Genomic DNA, 20,990 nt, shown 5'->3' on the forward strand with positions numbered 1-20,990 from the left:
GGGATTCTCCAGGTGAGAATATTGAAGTGGGTGGGTAGCTGTTCCCATCTCCAGAGGATCTTCCCAACCCAGGGATCGAACCCAGGTCTCCCACACAGCAGGCGGAATCTTTACTGTCTGAGCCACCAGTGGGTTCTCATAAATGTCTTTTTAATGTGTTAAGACATGCTCCCTCCATACCCACCTTGTTGAGAGTTTTAATCATAAATGGGTGTTGAATTCTTTTTTCTAATCAACATTTTCCAGGGATTTTTTTTTTAATTTAAATATATGGTAAACCATGAATAAAATACTGGGAAATAACTGCCACAAAAAAAAGATGGCTTAATTTATTCATTTGTTTTGTGCAGTTTTTATTTCACCAGTCATTTAGTATTATTGCAAAATCATGTGCATATTATTTCTCTGTCAAAACTTAAATGGTATCTAATTAAGAAAAGGTAAAACAAAGATTTATTCTACCTTCTCTTCTGTTTTTATATTCTTTGAAAATTTGTGAATTAATGATATGTTCCTAAAGAATGTATTTAGCAGGTTAGGTGAATAGTTTGTTGCAGAGAAAGAACAGAGTACTCTGTGCATGCACAGTGGATGTTTAGGAGGCCTTTCTGTCCTTTTTTTTTTTTTTTCTTTTTTAAAGAAAATACAAGATATGTTTGTTAACATTTTTTCAGTCAAATGTAGAATTTTCATAAATAAATATTTATTTACTGGCCTGTGATATTTTGATGTGGACTCTTGGACTACTGTCAACAGCTGTATTCCTCAATAATTTATGAATAATTTTCATCCAAAAGCCATTTGACATTGAATAATTTGGTCATAATCTTTAATTTGCATTTAGTGTTTTTAACTATGTCTAAGGGGATGACAGAGGATGAGATGGCTGGATGGCATCACTGACTCGATGGACGTGAGTCTGAGTGGAGTCCAGGAGTTGGTGATGGACAGGGAGGCCTGGTGTGCTGTGATTCATGGGGTCGCAAAGGGTCGGACATGACTGAGTGACTGAACTGAACTGAACTTATAACTAAAGAAATATGTATTCTTATTTTTTCTTTCAATATTTTAGAACATGTAATCATCCACCAACTGGAAGAGAAAGTTCACGTACCAAGTAATCACACAGCCATTACCTTGCATTTGATGATGTTTTTTCTAGCTATGTCCAGGAGTTCTTCCTCCTCTTTCGGATTTTTGGTTTGATTGAATCTCAAGATGAATTCTTTTGTGATTGAAAATGGTAGCCTAAACCAAAAAAAGAAAAAAAACAGTAATTATAGCTATGACTTCCAAATTTCAATTAATCAAACTTCCAGTGGCTAAGTATTATCTATTTCCTTAAAAATTACCTTAATGAGAAAGTCTCACACACACAAAAGTCAGGTAAAGTAATATATCTATGTAGACATATCTCCAGGCCTCCTAGATTAATCTTATCATACTCTTGGTTGAGAAACATAATTCTCGTGATATCAAAGAAATTTTAGCCCTTTGAAAAAGAAAACCCTGTATCATAGTTACCAGAAGTCATGTTGGTATATGTCTTCTTTATAGGTAAAATCCAGCATCACTTCATTATGCTGAAAACTGACTTATCTCCTCACATATTTCAGTGTTGGTTCAATGTAAGCTGAAACATTCTTCCCTCCAAGAAAGTGGAATCAGCCTGACTATGGCTGAAGAGAAGTTGGCAGGAGAGGAAAGAGTCATGTAGCAAGGTCAGAGAGGCGGCAATGAGCCAAATCAACTCTGGATGAGACAGGAAGCCAAGAGCAGTGGCATAATCCAACTTATGTCTTGACTGGATCATCCTGCTGCTGTGCTGAGAGTTTGGAGTTCAGGCAGGGAGCAAGGGTGAGGGCACACACAAACTCAGGTGAGAGGTAATTTGGCTTGGATCAGAATTAGAGAAAATAATCAAAGGGAAGAGTCCAGATAATGGGTATATTTTGACATTCACTCCAACCAAACTGCCCAATGAATTGGAGATAGGCGTAAGAGGAGAAATGAAAAGTCACGACTGAGCTGAATAGCTGAAAGGACGGAGCTGCTATTTGCCAAGGTGGGAAAGGCTGCTGGAGGAAGAGACCTGGGGTGAGGGCAGAGAATGACTTGAGCACTGGACGTGTTTCGAGTTGACCCTGGCTGTCCAAACGAAGATGCAGAGCAAGCAGTTGGACGTAGGAGTCTGAACTTGCTGGAAAGGTTCAGGCTAAATATATAAATTTTGAGTCATTAGCACACATAAGGTATTTAAAGTCTTTTGAATGGGAAGCATCCCATAGGTAAAGTGTAGAGAGAGTAGACAAGTATTTTAAAGAGAAGTGAGGAAAGTTGAGGCTGTATGCAAGAGAGTGAATAAACTGATTATAATGATGTATCACAGAGTTTAAAACAGCATGGGATCAAAGTGATATCAGAGGAGTAGAAAATTGATAGCAGAATCAATGAGTTGCTTGTGTGATAAAATAATTGTTGGAGTCATACTCTTAAAAGCGCTGATCTGAGAGAATAAAACACATTTTTCAACAACTTACTGTATTTATAATTTTCTGAATTAATTGCTCCGTGGGATATAGGAAAAAAACATGAGTAAATGAATAAAAACCAGATTTTTGCCCCTGAGTGACTCACAGTCCTATTGGGAGGACAGATGTATGTGAAAGTAATCACAGTGTTGCCCAATCACAGGATAAGCAGAGATAAAAGCACGGCGCTCCGTAAACTAGAACCAAATAGATAACCCGGTGAGGAGCAATGAAGGAAATGACAAACTCTAACTACCAACCTAAAATATGCGTTTACTCAGTCAATCAGTAAGCATTTTCTATCTCTGTGTTTCAAGCACTAACCTTGGAACCAGGGTTCACGATGAAACCAACAAACAAACAACCCTGCCCTCAAGCACATGGTAAAACAGTGGAAGAGTTGACCTGTCAGAACTCACCAAGTCTACCAGAACTGGGCATTTGGAATGAATAACTTCATTCTTGACTTTCTGTTCTCTTGCTCTTGGAAATATGTGCATTGATAGATATGGTAAAGGTTGGCTGAAAACTCTCAACAGTCATCTGGGATGACATGTCTTTGATCAACATGGACCTACTCTGCATGAAGAGTCCAAAATAGCTTTAATCTTCCCCTTTGTATGGAGGGGTATGGGAATAAAAATAAGATAGTCCCTTTATCCATTGTATTTTTCTTAATTTCATTAGAAATTAGATTTTTTTAAAGTGTTAACGCAACAGTGTTGTATATAACAAACTGAACATTCAGGGGGGCCTCCCAACACTACTGTCTCCAACTCTACCCATCAGAAACAGCCAAGATCAATGCTTACAAACAAATCAAGCTATGTGACTCTTTTTAACAAACAGAGCCATGTAATTACCACTGCAGCATGTTCTTTCATTAAATTTTTCAGACATTACTCAAGTCATCTGATCCTAATACGCAGTAGTATGGATGTACGCAGCAATTCACAATTTCTTTGACAAATTCTCATTCCTTCCCTGCTACCTGATACTGTAATTTCTTAAAATTCTTGTACATAAGGCTGGTATTTGGTAGCTGCACACTATTCTGAGTTATCAGAATATTTTCAGTAGTTAAATATTTGATTACCACCTCTACTTGTAAGCATGTCTACATAGACATCATAAGAGAATTAAAAGGCAAAACTTCAAATGGTAGAACATATTTTCAAGACATGTAACTGACAAAGGGCTCATATCCATAATATAACCAGAATACAAAAGGAACTCTCAAGCAATAGAAAACGGAGTTTAAAACAAATAACTGACAGGAGAAGAAATCCATAACTACGTGAGACCACAGTCAACATCATAAAATAGGGAAACTCAAATTAAAACCATCTCATTTAAGCAGATTTCCCTACCGACAACCACAGAACCACAGACACACACATAGACAGTATCCAAGGGTTTCAAATACAAGTTAAAAATCTATTTTTTGAAATTAGATATTTATCGCACCTTTTCTATAGGCTCTAAGGAAAATGCATTTTTGTAATTTTATTTGTAAAGCAGAGTAAAGCCTCAGGAAGAAAATATCCAATTCAATTTCTATGCTTCGATTATACTTTTAAATAATTTTAGTTTTATCAATTATTTTTCAATATGGCTGTGGCCTGTAATGAATCATTAAAAATATGGAAAGCTAATGCTTCCCAGCTTTCTATACAGATACTGAGTACTTTAATTGGTCTCCAACAGCTCATGTCAGTAAATATTTAATGGGAAATAAATACAACTATTTTAACTGTTTCTTTTCCCACTACAAATAGAGGTTGTTATACAAATGAATGCTTATTTAATGATAAGCACAACCCATGATAAGAAGCAAAAGAAAACTTGATAAAGTAAATAGGGGCATTTTAAAGGAAAATACATCTTAGTTTCATACATTCCAGTCTCTTCAAAACATCAAAGAGTTTCACAAAGACAGATGCAATTGAGTGTGAGTGTGTAAGCGCAGTCCTGTGGAACAGGTCATGAGTAAGGTCATCATGCCAATTTTGACATAAAAGAAGCATGCCGAAGTCTTCAGACTGCATGGGTATCCAATCCAAGCGGTTCTTCATTTACATTATCTGTGAATTTAGGACTTTCTTTAAGCTGACAGTTCACTTGTTCAGTAAACGTTTAACGAAAGCCTCTCACATACAAGATATTTTGCTAGACACAATGAGGGATAAGAGAACAATCAGGCCTGGCCTGAAAATCTCACTACCCAGGAAGGAACAAATCACAAACAGCAACATAAACATGCAGCATAAAGGAGACGCCCAGGACTCCACCCAGGACTCCACCCAGGACTCCTCCCAGGACTCCTCCCAGGACTCCGCCCAGGACTCCTCCGCCCAGGACTCCTCCGCCCAGGACTCCTCCGCCCAGGACTCCTCCGCCCAGGACTCCTCCGCCCAGGACTCCTCCGCCCAGGACTCCTCCGCCCAGGACTCCTCCGCCCAGGACTCCTCCGCCCAGGACTCCTCCGCCCAGGACTGCACTCAGGAGACGCAATCCTGAGTGGAGCTCAGAAGCACAATCATGATTCCAGTACCCCTTGTGGACATAATCTTTGCTTAATCATTTAATCTGTGTGAGCTATAGTTTCCCATCTGTGGAAATGAGTACAAGACTAGTAGAAATTTGAAAAGCGTTCAAGGGGAGCACATTGTCTAGTTTCTGGCACAGATTCGGCCCTGGATAACTATTAGTTATAAGAATCATGGTTTTTGGTTAAATGTTCAGAATGAGTTTCTTTGCAGAAATGGCACTTGAGCTTCCTTGATGTGCAAACAGGTACTGGAACATGACAGAATGGAAGTTGTCTTTTCAAAATCTTGTCTACGCTTCCTCCTGGTCAGATGACCATCCAGCTAGCACCTATATTCCCAGTCTTTCTGGCAGCTGGGTATGGCCACAGGACCAAACCAGTCGGTGGTGAGCAGATACAACACAGCGAATTTCAGGTCACCTCTAACTTAAAGACAGGCCACTTTCCCTGGAATAAACCATTTTCCCCCTTCCAGTGGACTAGAAGACAAAAATGGTGCTGACTGGCTTTGATTAGGAAGATGAATACAATCATGAGATAATGAGGGTCTTGAATTTCTCATTGACCCTAAAAGCAGAGTTATCCAGTCAGCCTACACCCACTGGTTCACATGTCAGATAAAAACACTTCTGTCAGACTTGAGCCTCTGAAATTACAGACTTTTTTTTTTATAGTTACTTCAAATTTACCCTAACACAATTACAAACAAAAAAGAATGACTTGAACCTAGCAGAGAGAGACAGAATGCTTAAAGTCAAGATAGGTAATGAAGATGGGAATGTCAGATTGAGACAAATATAAATGTCATTGAATGGGACTCTGTGGTAGACTTAAACTTCCTGCATCAGTGTCTGTCCTCTTTCATGCAGTTTGACATACGCATATGTCTAGGTTTCAGCCAGTAAAAATCAGTTCTGGGAAGCCTCTTGAAAACGTATACAGACCCTTCCTCTCCCCTTCCTCTATTCTGGCCGCATGAAGCACAGCTCTTATCAGTGGAGTCTCAGCAGCCACAATAGAACATGCAAGGCCCCTAAGTCATGTGCATCAGACCAGCTGGTTAAAAGGAACCTAAATTCTAGGTCACCATACCAGCTCTAGACTGACAACATTCAGACAAATAAACTTCAGTCATTGTTCTTGTAGATTCTCTGAGTTGCAGTGGGTACCAATCCTATATTTTACAGAGACTTCTGAGTCTTATCTGATAAACAGGAGAATTATTCAGCAGAAGAGTGACAAGATTACAGCAATGCTTTAGGATGACTAAACTGAAAGTCGAACCTCGTGTGGTCTGGAATGAGGAGTGGCTACCGGTAAACACTTGGGCAATTATTTCACCAATTTACACAAGAAGTCATCAAGCTCTGAACTGCAGCCTGGAAACAGTAATGAGGAAAGAATAAGTGAATGTGAGGAATGAGTTGGAAGCTAAATCAAAAGGGCTCAATGACTAATGATAGGTGAGAAAAGAAATTTTGAGGGTGGACATAGAGATAATCTTAAGGCTCTGAGTCAACATGATTAGTAGTGGAGAGACGGCATCAAGACAATTAGACGGAAACATTTGGGCAAATAACCTGTGTCATCCTGGACGCACGTCTTCTCTCCCGTGGGACACCAAGTGGAGAGGTCTATAATACAAATGAACTTGTGAGGCTTTCGGAAGCGGACGCTGCTGCTGCTGAGTCGCGTCAGTCGTGTCCGACTCTGTGTGACCACACAGACGGCAGCCCACCAGGCTCCCCGTCCCCAGGATTCTCCAGGCAGGAACACTGGAGTGGGTTGCCATTTCCTTCTCCAGTGCATGAAAGTAGAAAGTGAAGTCACTCCGTCGTATGTGACTCTTAGCGACCCCATGGACTGCAGCCTACCAGGCTCCTCCATCCATGGGATTTTCCAGGCAAGAGTACTGGAGTAGGTTGCCATTTCCTTCTCCATGGAAGTGGATAAGATCTGGAAATAAAGACTTTGCGTTCACCTATGTATTCAAAGCCATGACATTTCAAGAGGAACAGTACTGGGGGAAAAGAAAAAAAAAAGAATCAAGGGAGATCTTTGGACAAATCCCACGGATGGGAGGCAAGAGGGAAAGAACGGTAAATATGAAGGAGATTCGGGGAAACAGTACAGTGGAATTCAAACAAGCATACAACTTGGGGTGTAAGCTCTGTGAGAGCCGTTCGTTACTCACAGTCCCTGCTCAGCCAGTGGGTCCAACTTCTCTGTCAGCGCCATGGCTCCACCCCCATGCCCTGGCCTTAGCTCACAGAGTCACAGTAGACATTTGGCTCTCGCCAGGCCAACTGAGGGGCTTCCCTGGTGGCTCAGCTGGTAAAGAATCTGCCTGCAATGCAGGAGACCCCGGTTCCATTCCTGGGTCGGGAAGTTCCCTGAGAAGGGAGAGGCCACCCACTCCAGGCTTCCTGGGCTTCCCTGGTGGCTCAGATGGTAAAGAAACCATCCACAATGCAGGAAACCTGGGTTCCATCTTCGGGTTGGGAAGATCCCCTGGAGGAGGGTATGGCAGCCCACTCCAGTAATCTTGCCTGGAGAATCCCCATGGACAGAGGAGTCTGGCAGGCCATAGTCCATGGGGTCGGGAAGAGTCGGACACGACGGAGCGACTAAGCACAGCACAGGCCAGTTAAACCCTCTCTCCAGGGCTTTGAAATAATTAGCTAATACCTTCATTAGTTGATGTCGGAGCTGAAAGTTTACATACAGCCATGAGGTAGCCTTCGTTGTCATTCAAGACAACAAGATGCCGCAAAGCACAGAGCTACTTGTTTGCTGCTGCAACCTTGATCCATGTTTGTTGGACTATTCGCTCACATGCAGCCGGAGTTTATAGCCCAGTGTAGACAGAGACTGTATCCTTGACCATTTTCTCTCCAGTGTCTCTTGGAGACACACACTAATTAGTGAATGAATGAATGAGGCCTGGCTATAGCTCCCACTCTCGCGTTCCACAAAAGAGCCCGGCATTCTTTCGCTGCATTTTCCTTTTGCTTAAGTTGGACATGTGCCTGTTCCTTGCAAACAAACAATATTAGACGGAGATGCCACAGGAGAACAGGCTGAAGATGGAAGCCGTGACCCACAATGTGCGTCTTGCGGAGATGAAGGCTGCGGGTGAGTGGCAGTACCGCTAGAGACGATGCTCAGGAAGTCAGTGGAGGTTGTTTAAGAGTAGTTTGACTAGCTAAAACAGTATGCTTGGACTTCCCCAGTGGTCCAGTGGTTAAGACTTCATGCTTCCAGAGCAAGGGGTGTGGAGATGACCCCTGACCTTGTAACTAGATCCCACATGCCACAGCTAAGAGTGGGCGTGCTGCAGAAAAGACCCAGCACAGCCGAATGAATAAATAAGTAAAAATAAATTAAAAAAACAAAACCAGAATCTAGATTTCATGGAGCTAATAAACACTACATGCTTTAAACATAGTACTAATAAAATCAACAAATAATCTGCTATACTTTTGGTAAGCTTGGTGTTTTGGGAAGGTGAAGGAAATGAAACTGAAATTTTAAATAACAATTCACCTGGCTGATATTTCCTAAAACCCATAAGTACCAGCATAACTAAAGAATGGTCTGGCCCTTTCAGGTATGTATATGATACAACTAAGTGTATAAGTCATTCAGGAACAGGTTGAGTAATCTGAAGGACATAAATAGAGAGTTGGGGATATGGGCATATATTTAGATTTATTCTATAAATATCTTCTGCACATTTGTCAGCCCTGATGCACTGATCTTGAATCTGGACTTTTGAAATGAGACACTGAAAATACACGTGGTCATTTCTGATGCCTGTGTAACTGATCACAGCACCTTCACAGTATGGATGTGCAAGAGGCTTTATGGTATGAGGCCGGAAATATAGGCCTCAGATCCACTTCTAAAAATATCTATGGTTCGATATGTTTGTATTAAGTCCTTCTTTTTCTTTAGGTCTTAAAGTTTGATTCAGTCTCAGCAAATGGAATACTGTCTTAAGCCTTGAAAATGCAAACCCTCCTCCTTAGTACTTACTAATAAAGAAAACGTCAAACGGGTGAGGGGCAAGGGGGCTGTTAATACAGAGTTCTGAGCAGAAAGCCATTTAGAAGAAACCGAAGGCTGAAAAATATTCACAAGAATGAAAACCTAGTTCCTTTTCTAAATGAACGTTCCTCTATTTATAACCATTCTATTCTGCATGTTAACACTCAGTGGTCCTTTCAAGGCTGTCTGTAAGAGACATCTAGACTTCTAAAGTTTACTGCCATCTCTCTTTAAATGTAATTAATAATACCAAAAAGGATTAATTAGCTGGCATTGGAGACCCAGGAGATACTGGTTCGATCCCTGGGTCAGGAAGATCTGCTGGAGGAGGAAATGGCAACCCACTCCAGTGTTCTTGACTGCAGAATCCCATGGACAGAGGAGCCTGGCGGGCTACAGTCCGTAAGGGTCACAAAGAGTCAGACACGACTGAGTGGATACACACAGATACACGCAGGTAACAGTACTCAAGCTGACATATTTAACTGTTACTGACAGACAAATGCTGCCTACATTCCTTTTGCTTGGAAAAGAACTTCAAACTTTATCTCTGTCCTTTCTCTCATTAGCCAAAGAAAAGCAAAAATCAATGACTGATATATGCATGGTTTAAGATGAATCTGACTTTTCCTTTGAAAATGAGTTACTCTTCGATGCCACAAATAATGGTTTAATGACATCAAAGACACTCCTCCTTCAGGAAGATCTCACCAAAATTGTAAGGGCTAAAAATGGAGTAGAACCATGGTAACACTTGTTCACCTTCTATAACTTGGATGCATGTCTGCCAGAGAACCCTAAGAGCCAGCTGATTCAAGTGGAGACAGAGATGCTAGGGCCTGGGGTCAGCAAGTCTAAGGGACAAAGTGAAGGGATACTAACGGCCACGTCTCAGTACTGTACACGAGCAAGGGGACGATGCACTACGTTTTACAGCAATCTCCCAGGATGCTGGCGTTATAGCCAACTCTTCCCTGCTTACCCACCTGGATCAAGCCTGAAAACAAGTTAATTCCGGTTCAGTGGCACAGTAAGAGAGTCATCTGGCAACAGAAAAAAGATGACATGACAGCCAAAGCTAGGGGGCACTGCTTGCAGGCTTTGTTCTAGAAAATTCAACTGAAGAAACGCCTAAAATATTTATTTCAAGGGCAAAGAAACCAGTGTGACTGTTAGGGAAGTGCAAAATAATGATAAATGATCAAGACAGAACCTTCTTTCTCTTTCATGTGGCAGACCACGATAAGGGATCCAGGCTTGATACGGCAGCTCCAAGGAATTGGAAGTTCTGACTTTTTACCCCTGGCTAATCAGCTCTTCTCAACATACACCTTTTATTTCATGGCCTAAGACGGCAGCAAGTGGAGAGGAACTAAAAAGCCTCTTGATGAAAGTCAAAGAGGAGAGTGAAAAAGTTGGCTTAAAGCTCAACATTCAGAAAACGAACATGATGGCATCTGGTCCCATCACTTCATGGGAAATAGATGGGGAAACAGCAGAAACAGTGTCACACTTTATTTGGGGGGGCTCCAAAATCACTGCAGATGGTGAGTGCAGCCATGAAATTAAAAGACACTTACTCCTTGGAAGGAAAGTTATGACCAACCTACACAGCATATTCAAAAGCAGAGATATTACTTTGCCAACAAAGGTCCGTCTAGTCAAGGCTATGGTTTTTCCAGTGGTCATATATGGATGTGAGAGTTGGACTGTGAAGAAATCTGAGCACCAAAGAATTGGTGCTTTTGAGCTGTGGTGTTGGAGAAGACTCTTGAGAGTCCCTTGGACTGCAAGGAGATCCAATCAGTGAGAGAGCCATTTCCTAGGCAGGTTGATAAGAAGTCTAGGGGTCCCCAAGGAGAGAGGGGTCTGGAATTCTCAGGGAGGGAGAAAGGACAAACTATTTTTTCCCTCTACATCCTTAGGATTATGTATCCTGCCTGAGGACAGTCTCTGGATTAAACCTTCTGGCTAATCCTGTTATCTTAAAATGTAAATTATGGGAGTAAGTCTGGTGAGATCTTTACAACCTCCAGACATTCTTTGGACTCATTGGAGAGTATATAACTCCATTGCTAATGCTAGCAAGTGGGTACTCTTTCTATCCCCTTCTGATGTCTATGTCAGAAGCTTTCTCTATCTCATTTATACTTTAATAAAACTTTATTACACAAAAGCTCTGAGCAATCAAGCCTCATCTCTGGCCCCAGATTGAATTCTTCTCCTCTGGAGGCCAAGAATCCTGGCATCTTTGCGTGGTTCAGCAACAACCTTTCACCAGTCCATCCTAAAGGACATAAGTCCTGGGTGTTCATTGGAAGGACTGATGCTGAAGCTGAAACTCCAATACTTTGGCCACCTCATGCGAAGAGTTGACTCATTGGAAAAGACTCTGATGCTGGGAGGGATTGGGGGCAGGAGGAGAAGGGGATGACAGAGGATGAGATGGCTGGATGGCATCACTGACTCGATGGACATGAGTTTGGGTAAACTGTGGGAGCTGGTGATGGACAGGGAGGCCTGGCGTGCTGCGATTCATGGGGTCACAAAGAATTGGACAGGACTGAGCGACTGAACTGAACTGAACTCAAGATGTCTGCTCCAATGGCTGCAATCACATCCTCATTCCAACTAAAAAAATAAATGGAGAGGAACAAGAAAATATACTACTCTTTTTTAAAAGGCACACAAAAAGACCCTGAATAGCCAAAGCAATCTTGAGAAGGAAAAATGGAGTTGGAGCAATCTGGTTCCCTGACCTCAGACCATAATACAAAGCTACAGTAATCAAGACAGCATGGTACTGGCATGAAACAGAAATATAGACCAACAGTGCAGGGTTAAAAACCTCAGAGAGAAACCCCTGCACTTATGGCCTCTAATCTACAACAAAGGAAGCAAGCATAGGCAAGGGAGAAAGGACAGCCTCTCCAACAAGTGGTGCTGGTAAAACTGGACAGGAGCATGTAAAAGAATGAAATTCAAACACTTCTAACACCACACACAAAAATAAACTCAGAACGGATTAAAGACCTAAATGTGAGACTGGGCAATATGAAGCTCTTACGAGGGAAACATGGGCAGAACACTTTTTGACATGAATCACAGCAAGCCCTTTTTTGACCCAACTTATACAGTAATGAAAGTAAGACAAATGACAGCTAATTAGACTTAAGTTTGTGTACACCAAAGGAAACCTTGTAAATGAGATGAAAGATCACCCTGAGAATGGGAGAAAATATTGCAAACTAAGCCACTGACAGGCTTCCCCAGGGGCTCAGCTGGTAAAGAACCTGCCTGCAACGCAGGAGACCTGGGTGTCATACCTGGGTCAGGAGGATCCCTGGAGAAGGAAATGGCAACCCACTGGACAGAGGAGCTGGGCAGAGAGGAAGGGCTTAATATCCAAACTATGAAACAGCTCATGCAGCTCAATATAAAAAGAACAAAAAACCCAATTAAAAACTGGGCGGAAGGACTTCACTGGTGGTGCAGCGGATAAAGGGGAAAAGTTCAGGCTTATTAACACTTCAGAAAGCTTTGAAGACTATAGGACTATAACTCCCCAGGTATGGAAAAAAAAAAGTCCAGCAGCTTCTATGATACCGACGTAAAATAATCTAATAATTTGACCAAATCTTCCTAATGTAAGGTTTATATTCTTTTTAATTTTTTCCAGTCAGCTAATAAATGTGCATAGTTGATACAAGTCTTCAAAATCGTTTGGTCTTTCCCATCTCTAAAATGAAGGAGAAAGCACAAAAGACCACAGTCCACTTTGACAAAACATTTCTTAGTTATAAAAGAAAACAGTAACAAAATAGCATGTTCTGGACCAGGAATTCACTCAAGATTGCATGCTTCTCTTTGGTCCAGAATTGTGTGGACTTCAGCACCTCACTTTAAGGATTTGCATGGAACCCTACATGCATTTTTTACCAGATGCCACACTAAGCCTGCAAAGCTCCTGTTTCTAAGACAAAGAAGTGAAGCAAATACAGTATGAGGTCTGACAATTCGTGCAACATATTAAAAAAAAAAAAAAAGGTAAAATCCCTTCACGCAACATAGGTCTCCACCTCATCTCAAAGAGCTGATCCCAGGGGGAGACTCTGGTTTACTTTGATACAAGAGGCCACTGATACAAGACCAACTGTGTTTTCTAAATGACTGCACAGTTAAAAAAAAATCCAGGATTTTCAAGGTGCTGAAAAGTTACAGGAGACTCTCTCCACATTGTCTGACTAAATATCTGAGGTAAGAGCAGTCAGGACGAATCCTAATCTCTTCTTCCAACCTCAGAGAGCCTTAGAGAAAGCCACCCTGCTGCTCAGCTGAGAAGGAAAGAGAAAGAAAATATATATATATATATATATATATATATATATGATCAATCTCAACATAGATTCATACCTCAGTCTTAAGACTTATCAACAAATTATAAAACCATCATACTTACCTCCACAATATACTCAAAAATATGTGCTGGCAACCTGAAACCATAAGTCTACATAGAAGATTTTAATAAAGATAAAAGAACTGCTAGAAGTTTAACATATATTTTCGAAAGCTCAGTGGGTAAATTGGTAACAAGAGAGAATTAGTCATGTGAAAAACAGAGCATATATCAAAATAAATTACTCAAAATACAGAAAAAAAAACAAAAAGATGGAAAATGAGGACAAGAGGAAAAGACATGAAATATGAAATGAGCTGGTCTAATATGCACTCAGTCAAGTGTCTCACAGAAAGAGAAAGGTGATCTCTGAAGGAACGCCATCTAACGTGCTTTAGGAATGATGAAAGAGACACAGTTCACAGATACAAAGGGTACAAGAAATCCAGTAGAATAATTCTTTCTAAATAATTTATCACATCAGAGTAAAACTGCAGAATACAAGGAAAAAAGAAACTTTTCAAGGCACCTAAAGTTGCAGGAAACAGATTAACCTTTAAAGAAATAGCATCAAAGTTTCAACTAACTTCCCAACAGCACAAATGGAAGCTGTTAGTGGAATGATATCAATGTGCTGGGGAAAAAACAACGAAAGCAATAACAGACCAAGGATAATTTCAATTTCTTTCAAAAACAACATTTCTTTCAAGAATAAAATAAAGATACATTCAGACTAACAACAAAAAAAAACAATCTCACTAAGGAAAATGCAAAAAGTTATACATCTGGCGAAAGAAAAACTAGTCTGAGAAGTAACAAATAATGAAAAAGAAAGTAATAAGCCATAAATAAAATATAAAGGGAATTTAACTGTTTAAAATAGTAACGAAGCCTAGTGAGATTTAAAACACACACACACACAAAATACAACTTAAGTGTTAAAGTTTGAAAAAAATCATGCTTTATCACAAAATGTTTATAGCATTCCTTTTAAATCAAGACTGTGATAAATATGCTTAGAATTAATGGGAGAATTTAGTGGTATCTCTAGGTAAAATCAATACACAAATATCAATTATCCTTCTAATGGCAATAGCTAGAGAAGATATATATTTTTAAATGTGCATAAAACTTAAAACAGAATCAAAAATACCAAATACAACGGAATAAATCTAAGAAAAGACAGAGAGTATTTCTATAAAAGATAACATCTAACTAAGAATGCAAAACATCTGTATTGGGGAAAATAAGACACTGATGGAAGAAATTAGAGACAACACAAACATAAACACATCCCTGTTTATAGATTCAGTTCAGTTCAGTCGCTCAGTCATGTCCGACTCTTTGTGACCCCATGAATCGCAGCACGCCAGGCCTCCCTGTCCATCACCTACTCCCGAAGTTCACTCAGATTCACGTCCATCGAGTCAGTGATGCCATCCAGCCATCTCATCCTCTGTCGTCCCCTTCTCCTCCTGCCCCCAATCCCTCCCAGCATCAGAGTCTTTTCCAATGAGTCAACTCTTCGCATGAGGTGGCCAAAGTACTGGAGTTTCAGCTTTAGCATCAGTCCTTCCAAAGAAATCCCAGGGTTGATCTCCTTCAGAATGGACTGGTTGGATCTCCTTGCAGTCCAAGGGACTCTCAAGAGTCTTCTTCAACACCAAAGCTCAAAAGCATCAATTCTTCGGCGCTCAGCCTTCTTCACAGTCCAACTCTCACACCATACATGACCACTGGAAAAACCATAGCCTTGACTAGACGGACCTTTGTTGGCAAAGTAATGTCTCTGCTTTTGAATATACTCTCTAGGTTGGTCATAACTTTTCTTCCAAGGAGTAAGCGTCTTTTAATTTCATGGCTACACTCACCATCTGCAGTGATTTTGGAACCCCCCCCAAAATAAAGTCTGACACTGTTTCCACTGTTTCCCCATCTATTTCCCATGAAGTGATGGGACCAGATGCCATTATCTTAGTTTTCTGAATGTTGAGCTTTAAGCCAACTTTTTCGCTTTCCTCTTTCACTTTCATCAAGAGGCTTTTAGTTCCTCTTCACTTTCTGCCATAAGGGTGGTGTCATCTGCATATCTGAGGTTATTGATATTTCTCCCAGCAATCTTGATTCCAGCTTGTGTTTCTTCCAGTCCAGCGTTTCTCATGATGTACTCTGCATAGAAGTTAAATAAGCAGGGTGACAATATACAGCCTTGACGTACTCCTTTTCCTGTTTGGAACCAGTCTGTTGTTCCATGTCCAGTGCTAACTGTTGCTTCCTGATCTGCATACAGATTTCTCAAGAGGCAGGTCAGGTGGTCTGGTATTCCCATCTTTTTCAGAATTTTCCACAGTTTATTGTGATCCACAGAGTCAAAGTTTTAATATTGTGAAAATGACCATACTACCCAAAACAATCTACAGATTCAGTGCAATCCATATCAAAACACCAATGGCAATTTTCACAATATTAGAACAAATGGTTTTAATTTGCATGCAGACACAAGAGACCTTGAATGGCCAAACACATCTTGAGAAGGAACAGAGCTGGAACTGCTACATGATCTGATGTAGACAAAAGCCACATGTAATCAAAACCTCATGGTGTCGGCACGAAAACATACACACAGATCAACGGAAAAGAATAGAAAGCCCAGAAATGACCCTGTACACTTATGGCCAACTAATCTACGACTAAGGAGACAAGAATATACAAGGGGAAAAGGTAGTCTTTTCAGTAAGTGGTACTAGGAAAACTTGACAGCCACATTCAAAAGAAAAAAATGTTTTCTTACACTATAAACAAAATTAACTCAAAATGGATTAAAGACCTAAATGTCATACTGGAAATAAATAAATAAAACTCCTAGAAGAGCACTTCCCTGGTGGTACAGTGGACAAGTATTTGCCTGCCAATGCAGGGGACATGGGTTCTATTCCTGGTCCAGGAAAATTTCACACATCTTAGGCCAAGTAGGGTTCCCTGGTGGCTCAGACGGTAAAGCGTCTGCCCGCAATGCGGGAGACTCGGGTTCAGTCCCCGGGTCAGGAAGATCCCCTGGAGAAGGAAATAGCAACTCACTACAGTATTCTTGTCTAGAAAATCCCACGGATGGAGGAGTCTAGTAGGGTATAGTCCATGGGGTCGCAAAGAGTCAGACACGACTGAACGACTTCACTTTCACTTGGGCCAATTAAGCCCACGTGCCTCAGCTACTGAAGCCCCAGGTTCTAAAGGCCGTGATCTAGAGCAACTGCAAGAGGGGTCAGCACAAGAGCAGCCGCTGCGGTGAGAAGCCCGCGCAGTGCAGGGGAGGGCAGCCCCGCTCGCCGTCGCGAGAGAAAGACCGTGCACAGCAAAGAAGACCCAGGACAGACAAAAGTAAGCAAATAAATAAATAAATAATAAAATTAAAAAACCCTCCTAGAAGGAATCATGGAAAACTCTTCAATGTAAATTATTGCAAATGTCTGTTGGATATTTCTCCTAAGGCAAAGGAAACAGAAGCAGAAATGAACAAATGGAACCTAATTAAACGTAAAAGCTTCACTTAAGAAAGGAAACCACCGACCAAGTGAAAAATAATCTTCTGAACAGGAGAAACTGACATGACTGATAAAGGATTAATAATCAAAATTCACAAGCAGCTCAAATAACTCAATACCAAAAGTGAACAAATATCTTGATTAAAAAACAGGCCTGAGTAGACATTATTCCAAAGAAGATATACAGCCCAACAGGCACATGAAAAGATGCTTCACACCTCTCATCAGAGATATGCAAATCAAAACCGCAGTGAAATGTCACCTCACACCTGTCAGAACGTCTGTCATCAGAAAGACCACAAATAATGAACGCTGATGAGGATGTGGAGAAAGGGGAATTCTTGTACAATGTTGATGAGGATGTGAAGACAAGGAAATTCTTGTACAATGTTGATGAGGATGTCGGGGAAAGGGAACTCTTGCACAATGTTGCTGGGAATGAAACTGGTGCAGCCATGGCGCAAAACAGTGTGGAAGTTCCTCAGAAACTGAAGGAGAATTACCATACGACCCAGCAAGTCCACTTCTAGGTACACATCTGAAGAAAATGGAAACACTAATTTGAAAAGATTAAGCACCTCAACGTTCATTGGCAGCATTTACAACAACCAAGATATGAAAGCAATCTAAGTGTTCATCAACAGATGAGTGGATAAAAAATGTGATATAAACATTAAATGGAATAACACTCAGCCATAAAAATGAATGAAACTTTCCTGTTTGCAACATGGACCTGGAGGTTATTAGGCTTACTGAAGTAAATCAGATAGAGAAAGACAAATATTGTATGTTACCACTTATATTGTGAGTATAAAAAATAAAGCAAAATATATAAATGTAACAAAACAGAAAGAGACTCACAGGTAGAGAGAATAAACTAGCAATTACCACTGGGGAGAGGGAAGGAGGTAGGGAAATGTCGAGGTAAGGTATTTAGAGGTACACACTACTATGTATAAAATAAATAAGCTACAAAGATATATTGTACATCACAGGGAATATAGCCAATATTATAATAACTTTGAATGTAGTACAGTTTCCAAAAACTTTAAATCACTATATTCTATGCCAGCAACTATTATTTTGAACTACACCTCAATAAAATAAAAATTTTAAGTAGAAATAATATGCAGGATTATTACTGAAGAAGAAATTTGGAAAATGTGTCATATTGACTATTAAATAGTATCACTAAATGACAGTGATTAAAGCAGCTTGGTATTAATATAAAAATGGACAGGCAATTCCCCAAGAGCCCAGTGGTTCAGACTTGGTGCTTTCACTGCAAGCTCCCAGGTTCTATCCCTGTCCAGGGAACTAAGTAGCCACAAGCTGCATAGTTTGGCCAAAATAATAATAATAATAATAAGGGACAAATAGACCAGGGAAATAGAAAAGAGAGCCCAGAAACATACCCACTATATGTGGACACGATTTATGTAATAGTTGTGCTAGAAAAATAGTGAAGAAAGATATTCTTTTTGATACATGATACTGATCAAGTTGGTATGCACACAAAAATGAGGAACTGGACCATCACTTATCATTAACAAAAGTCATTTCCATATATGTTTAAAGAAAAAACAGTAAGATTAAAAAATAATTTATAACAATATCCACCTGATCTTGTGGTATAGACAGTTTTTAAGCAAATTACAAAAATGACTAATCACTAAAGACAGAATTAATAATACAAATGAACTTACTTAAAAAACAGAAAGAGACTCACAGGCTTAGAAAACAAGCTCTTGGTTGCCAAGGGGATGCGGCAGTTAAGCACTTTGGGAAGGTCATGTACACACCTCTATATTTAAAATGGAACCAACAGAAACGTATTGGATAACACATGGAATCCTCACATTATGTGCCAGCCTAGATTGATGGGGCATTTCGAGAATGGATACATGTATATGCATGGCTGAGTCCCTTTACTGTTCACCTGAGACTATCACTACATTGTTAACTGATGGTTCAGCTCAGTCGTGTCCGACTCTTTGTGGCCCCACGGACTGCAGCAGGCCAGGCCTCCCTGTCCATCACAAGCTCCCAGAGTTCACTCAAACTCATGTCCATTGAGTCAGTGATGCCACCCAACCATCTCATCCTCTGTTGTCCCCTTCTCCTCCCGCCTTCAATCTTTCCCAGCATCAGGGTGTCTTCAAATGAGTCTGCTCTTCAGATCAGGTGGCCAAAGGATGGGAGCTTCAACTTCAGCATCAGCCCTTCCAATGAATATCCAGGACTGATTTCCTTTAGGATGGACTGGTTGGATCTCCTTGCAGTCCAAGGAACTCTCAAGAGTCTTCTCCAACACCACAGTTCAAAAGCATCAATTCTTCATTTCTCAGCTTTCTTCATAGTCTAACTCTCACATCCATATGACTACTGGGAAAAACATAGCCTTGACTAGATGGACCTTTGTTGGCAAAGTAATATCTCTGCTTTTTAATATGTTGTCAAGGTGGGTCATAACTTTTCTTCCAAGGAGAAAGCATCTTAATTTCATGGCTGCAGGCATCATCTGCAGTGATTTTGGAGCCCAAAAAAATAAAGTCTGACGAGCCCAAAAAAATAAAGTCTGACACTGTTTTCATTATTTCCCCATCTATTTGCCATGAAGTGATGGGAATGGATGCCATGATCTTAGTTTTCTGAATGTTGAGCTTTAAACCAACTTCTTCACTCTCCACTTTTACTTTCATCTAGAGGCTTTTTAGCTCCTCTTCACTTTCTGCCATAAGGGTGGTGTCATCTGCGTATCTGAGGTTATTGATATTTCTCCCAGCAATCTTGATTCCAACTTGTGCTTCATCCAGTCCAGCATTTCGCATGATGTACTCTTCATATGAGTTAAATAAGCAGGGTAACAATATGTAGCCTTGAGGTACTCATTTTCCTATTTGGGACCAGTCTGATGTTCCATGTCCAGTTCCAACTGTTGCTTCCTGACCTGCATACAGATTTCTCAAGAGGCAGGTCAGGTGGTCTGTATTCCCATCTCTTTCAGAATTTTCCACAGTTTATTGTGATCCACACAGTCAAAGGCTTTGGCATAGTCAATAAAGCAGAAGTAGATGTTTTTCTGGAACTCTCTTGCTTTTTCAATGATCCAGTGGATGTTGGCGTTTTCATTTCTGGTTCCTCTGCCTTTTCTAAATCCAGCTTGAACATCTGGAAGTTCACAATTCATGTACTGTTGAAGCCTGGCTTGGAGAATTTTGAGCATTACTTTGCTAGCATGTGAGATGATGCAATTGTGCGGTAGTCTGAGCATTCTTTGGCATTGTCTTTCTTTGGGTTTGGAATGAAAACTGACCTTTTCCAGTCCTGTGGCCACTGCTGAGTTTTCCAAATTTTGTGACATATTGAGTGTAACACTTTCACAGCATCATCTTTTAGGATTTGAAACAGCTCAACAGGAATTCCATCACCTCCACTAGCTTTGTTCGTAGTGATGCTTTCTAAGGCCCACTTGACTTCACATTCCAGGATGTCTGGCTCTAGGTGAGTGATCACACCATCCTTATTATCTGGGTTGTGAAGATCATTTCTGTATAGTTCTTCTGTGTATTCTTGACACCTCTTCTTAATATCTTCTGCTTCTGTTAGGTGCATACCATTTCTGTCCTTTATTGAGCCCATCTTTGCATGAAATGTTCCCTTAATATCTAATTTTCTTGAAGAGATCTCTAGTCTTTCCCATTCTGTTGTGTTCCTCTATTTCTTTGCATTGATTGCTGAGGAAGGCTTTCTTATCTCTCCTTCCTATTCTTTGGAACTCTGTATTTAAATGGGTATGTCTTTCCTTCTCTCCTTTGCCTTTAGCTTCTCTTCTTTTCTCAGCTATGTGCAAGGCCTCCTCACCTATCATTTTTGCCTTTTTGCATTTCTTTTTCTTGGGGATTGTCTTGATCATGGGG

The 20,990-nt window shown here is 40.6% G+C and overlaps 1 protein-coding gene across 2 annotated transcripts in view; it reads right to left on the reverse strand.

Moving 5' to 3' along the window:
• The window catches only part of TMEM232 (transmembrane protein 232), a 274,691-nt gene that overhangs the window by 232,371 nt on the left and 21,330 nt on the right, over positions 1-20,990 (reverse strand). For both annotated transcript variants that reach the window (XM_060416083.1, XM_012179047.5), the window contains exon 4: positions 1,137-1,248. In XM_060416083.1, coding sequence (XP_060272066.1) covers positions 1,137-1,248 — 112 coding nt within the window. The remainder of the gene's footprint in view (positions 1-1,136; positions 1,249-20,990) is intronic.

The sequence above is a fragment of the Ovis aries genome, chromosome 5 (assembly GCF_016772045.2).
Source record: "Ovis aries strain OAR_USU_Benz2616 breed Rambouillet chromosome 5, ARS-UI_Ramb_v3.0, whole genome shotgun sequence".
Taxonomy (NCBI): domain Eukaryota; kingdom Metazoa; phylum Chordata; class Mammalia; order Artiodactyla; family Bovidae; genus Ovis; species Ovis aries.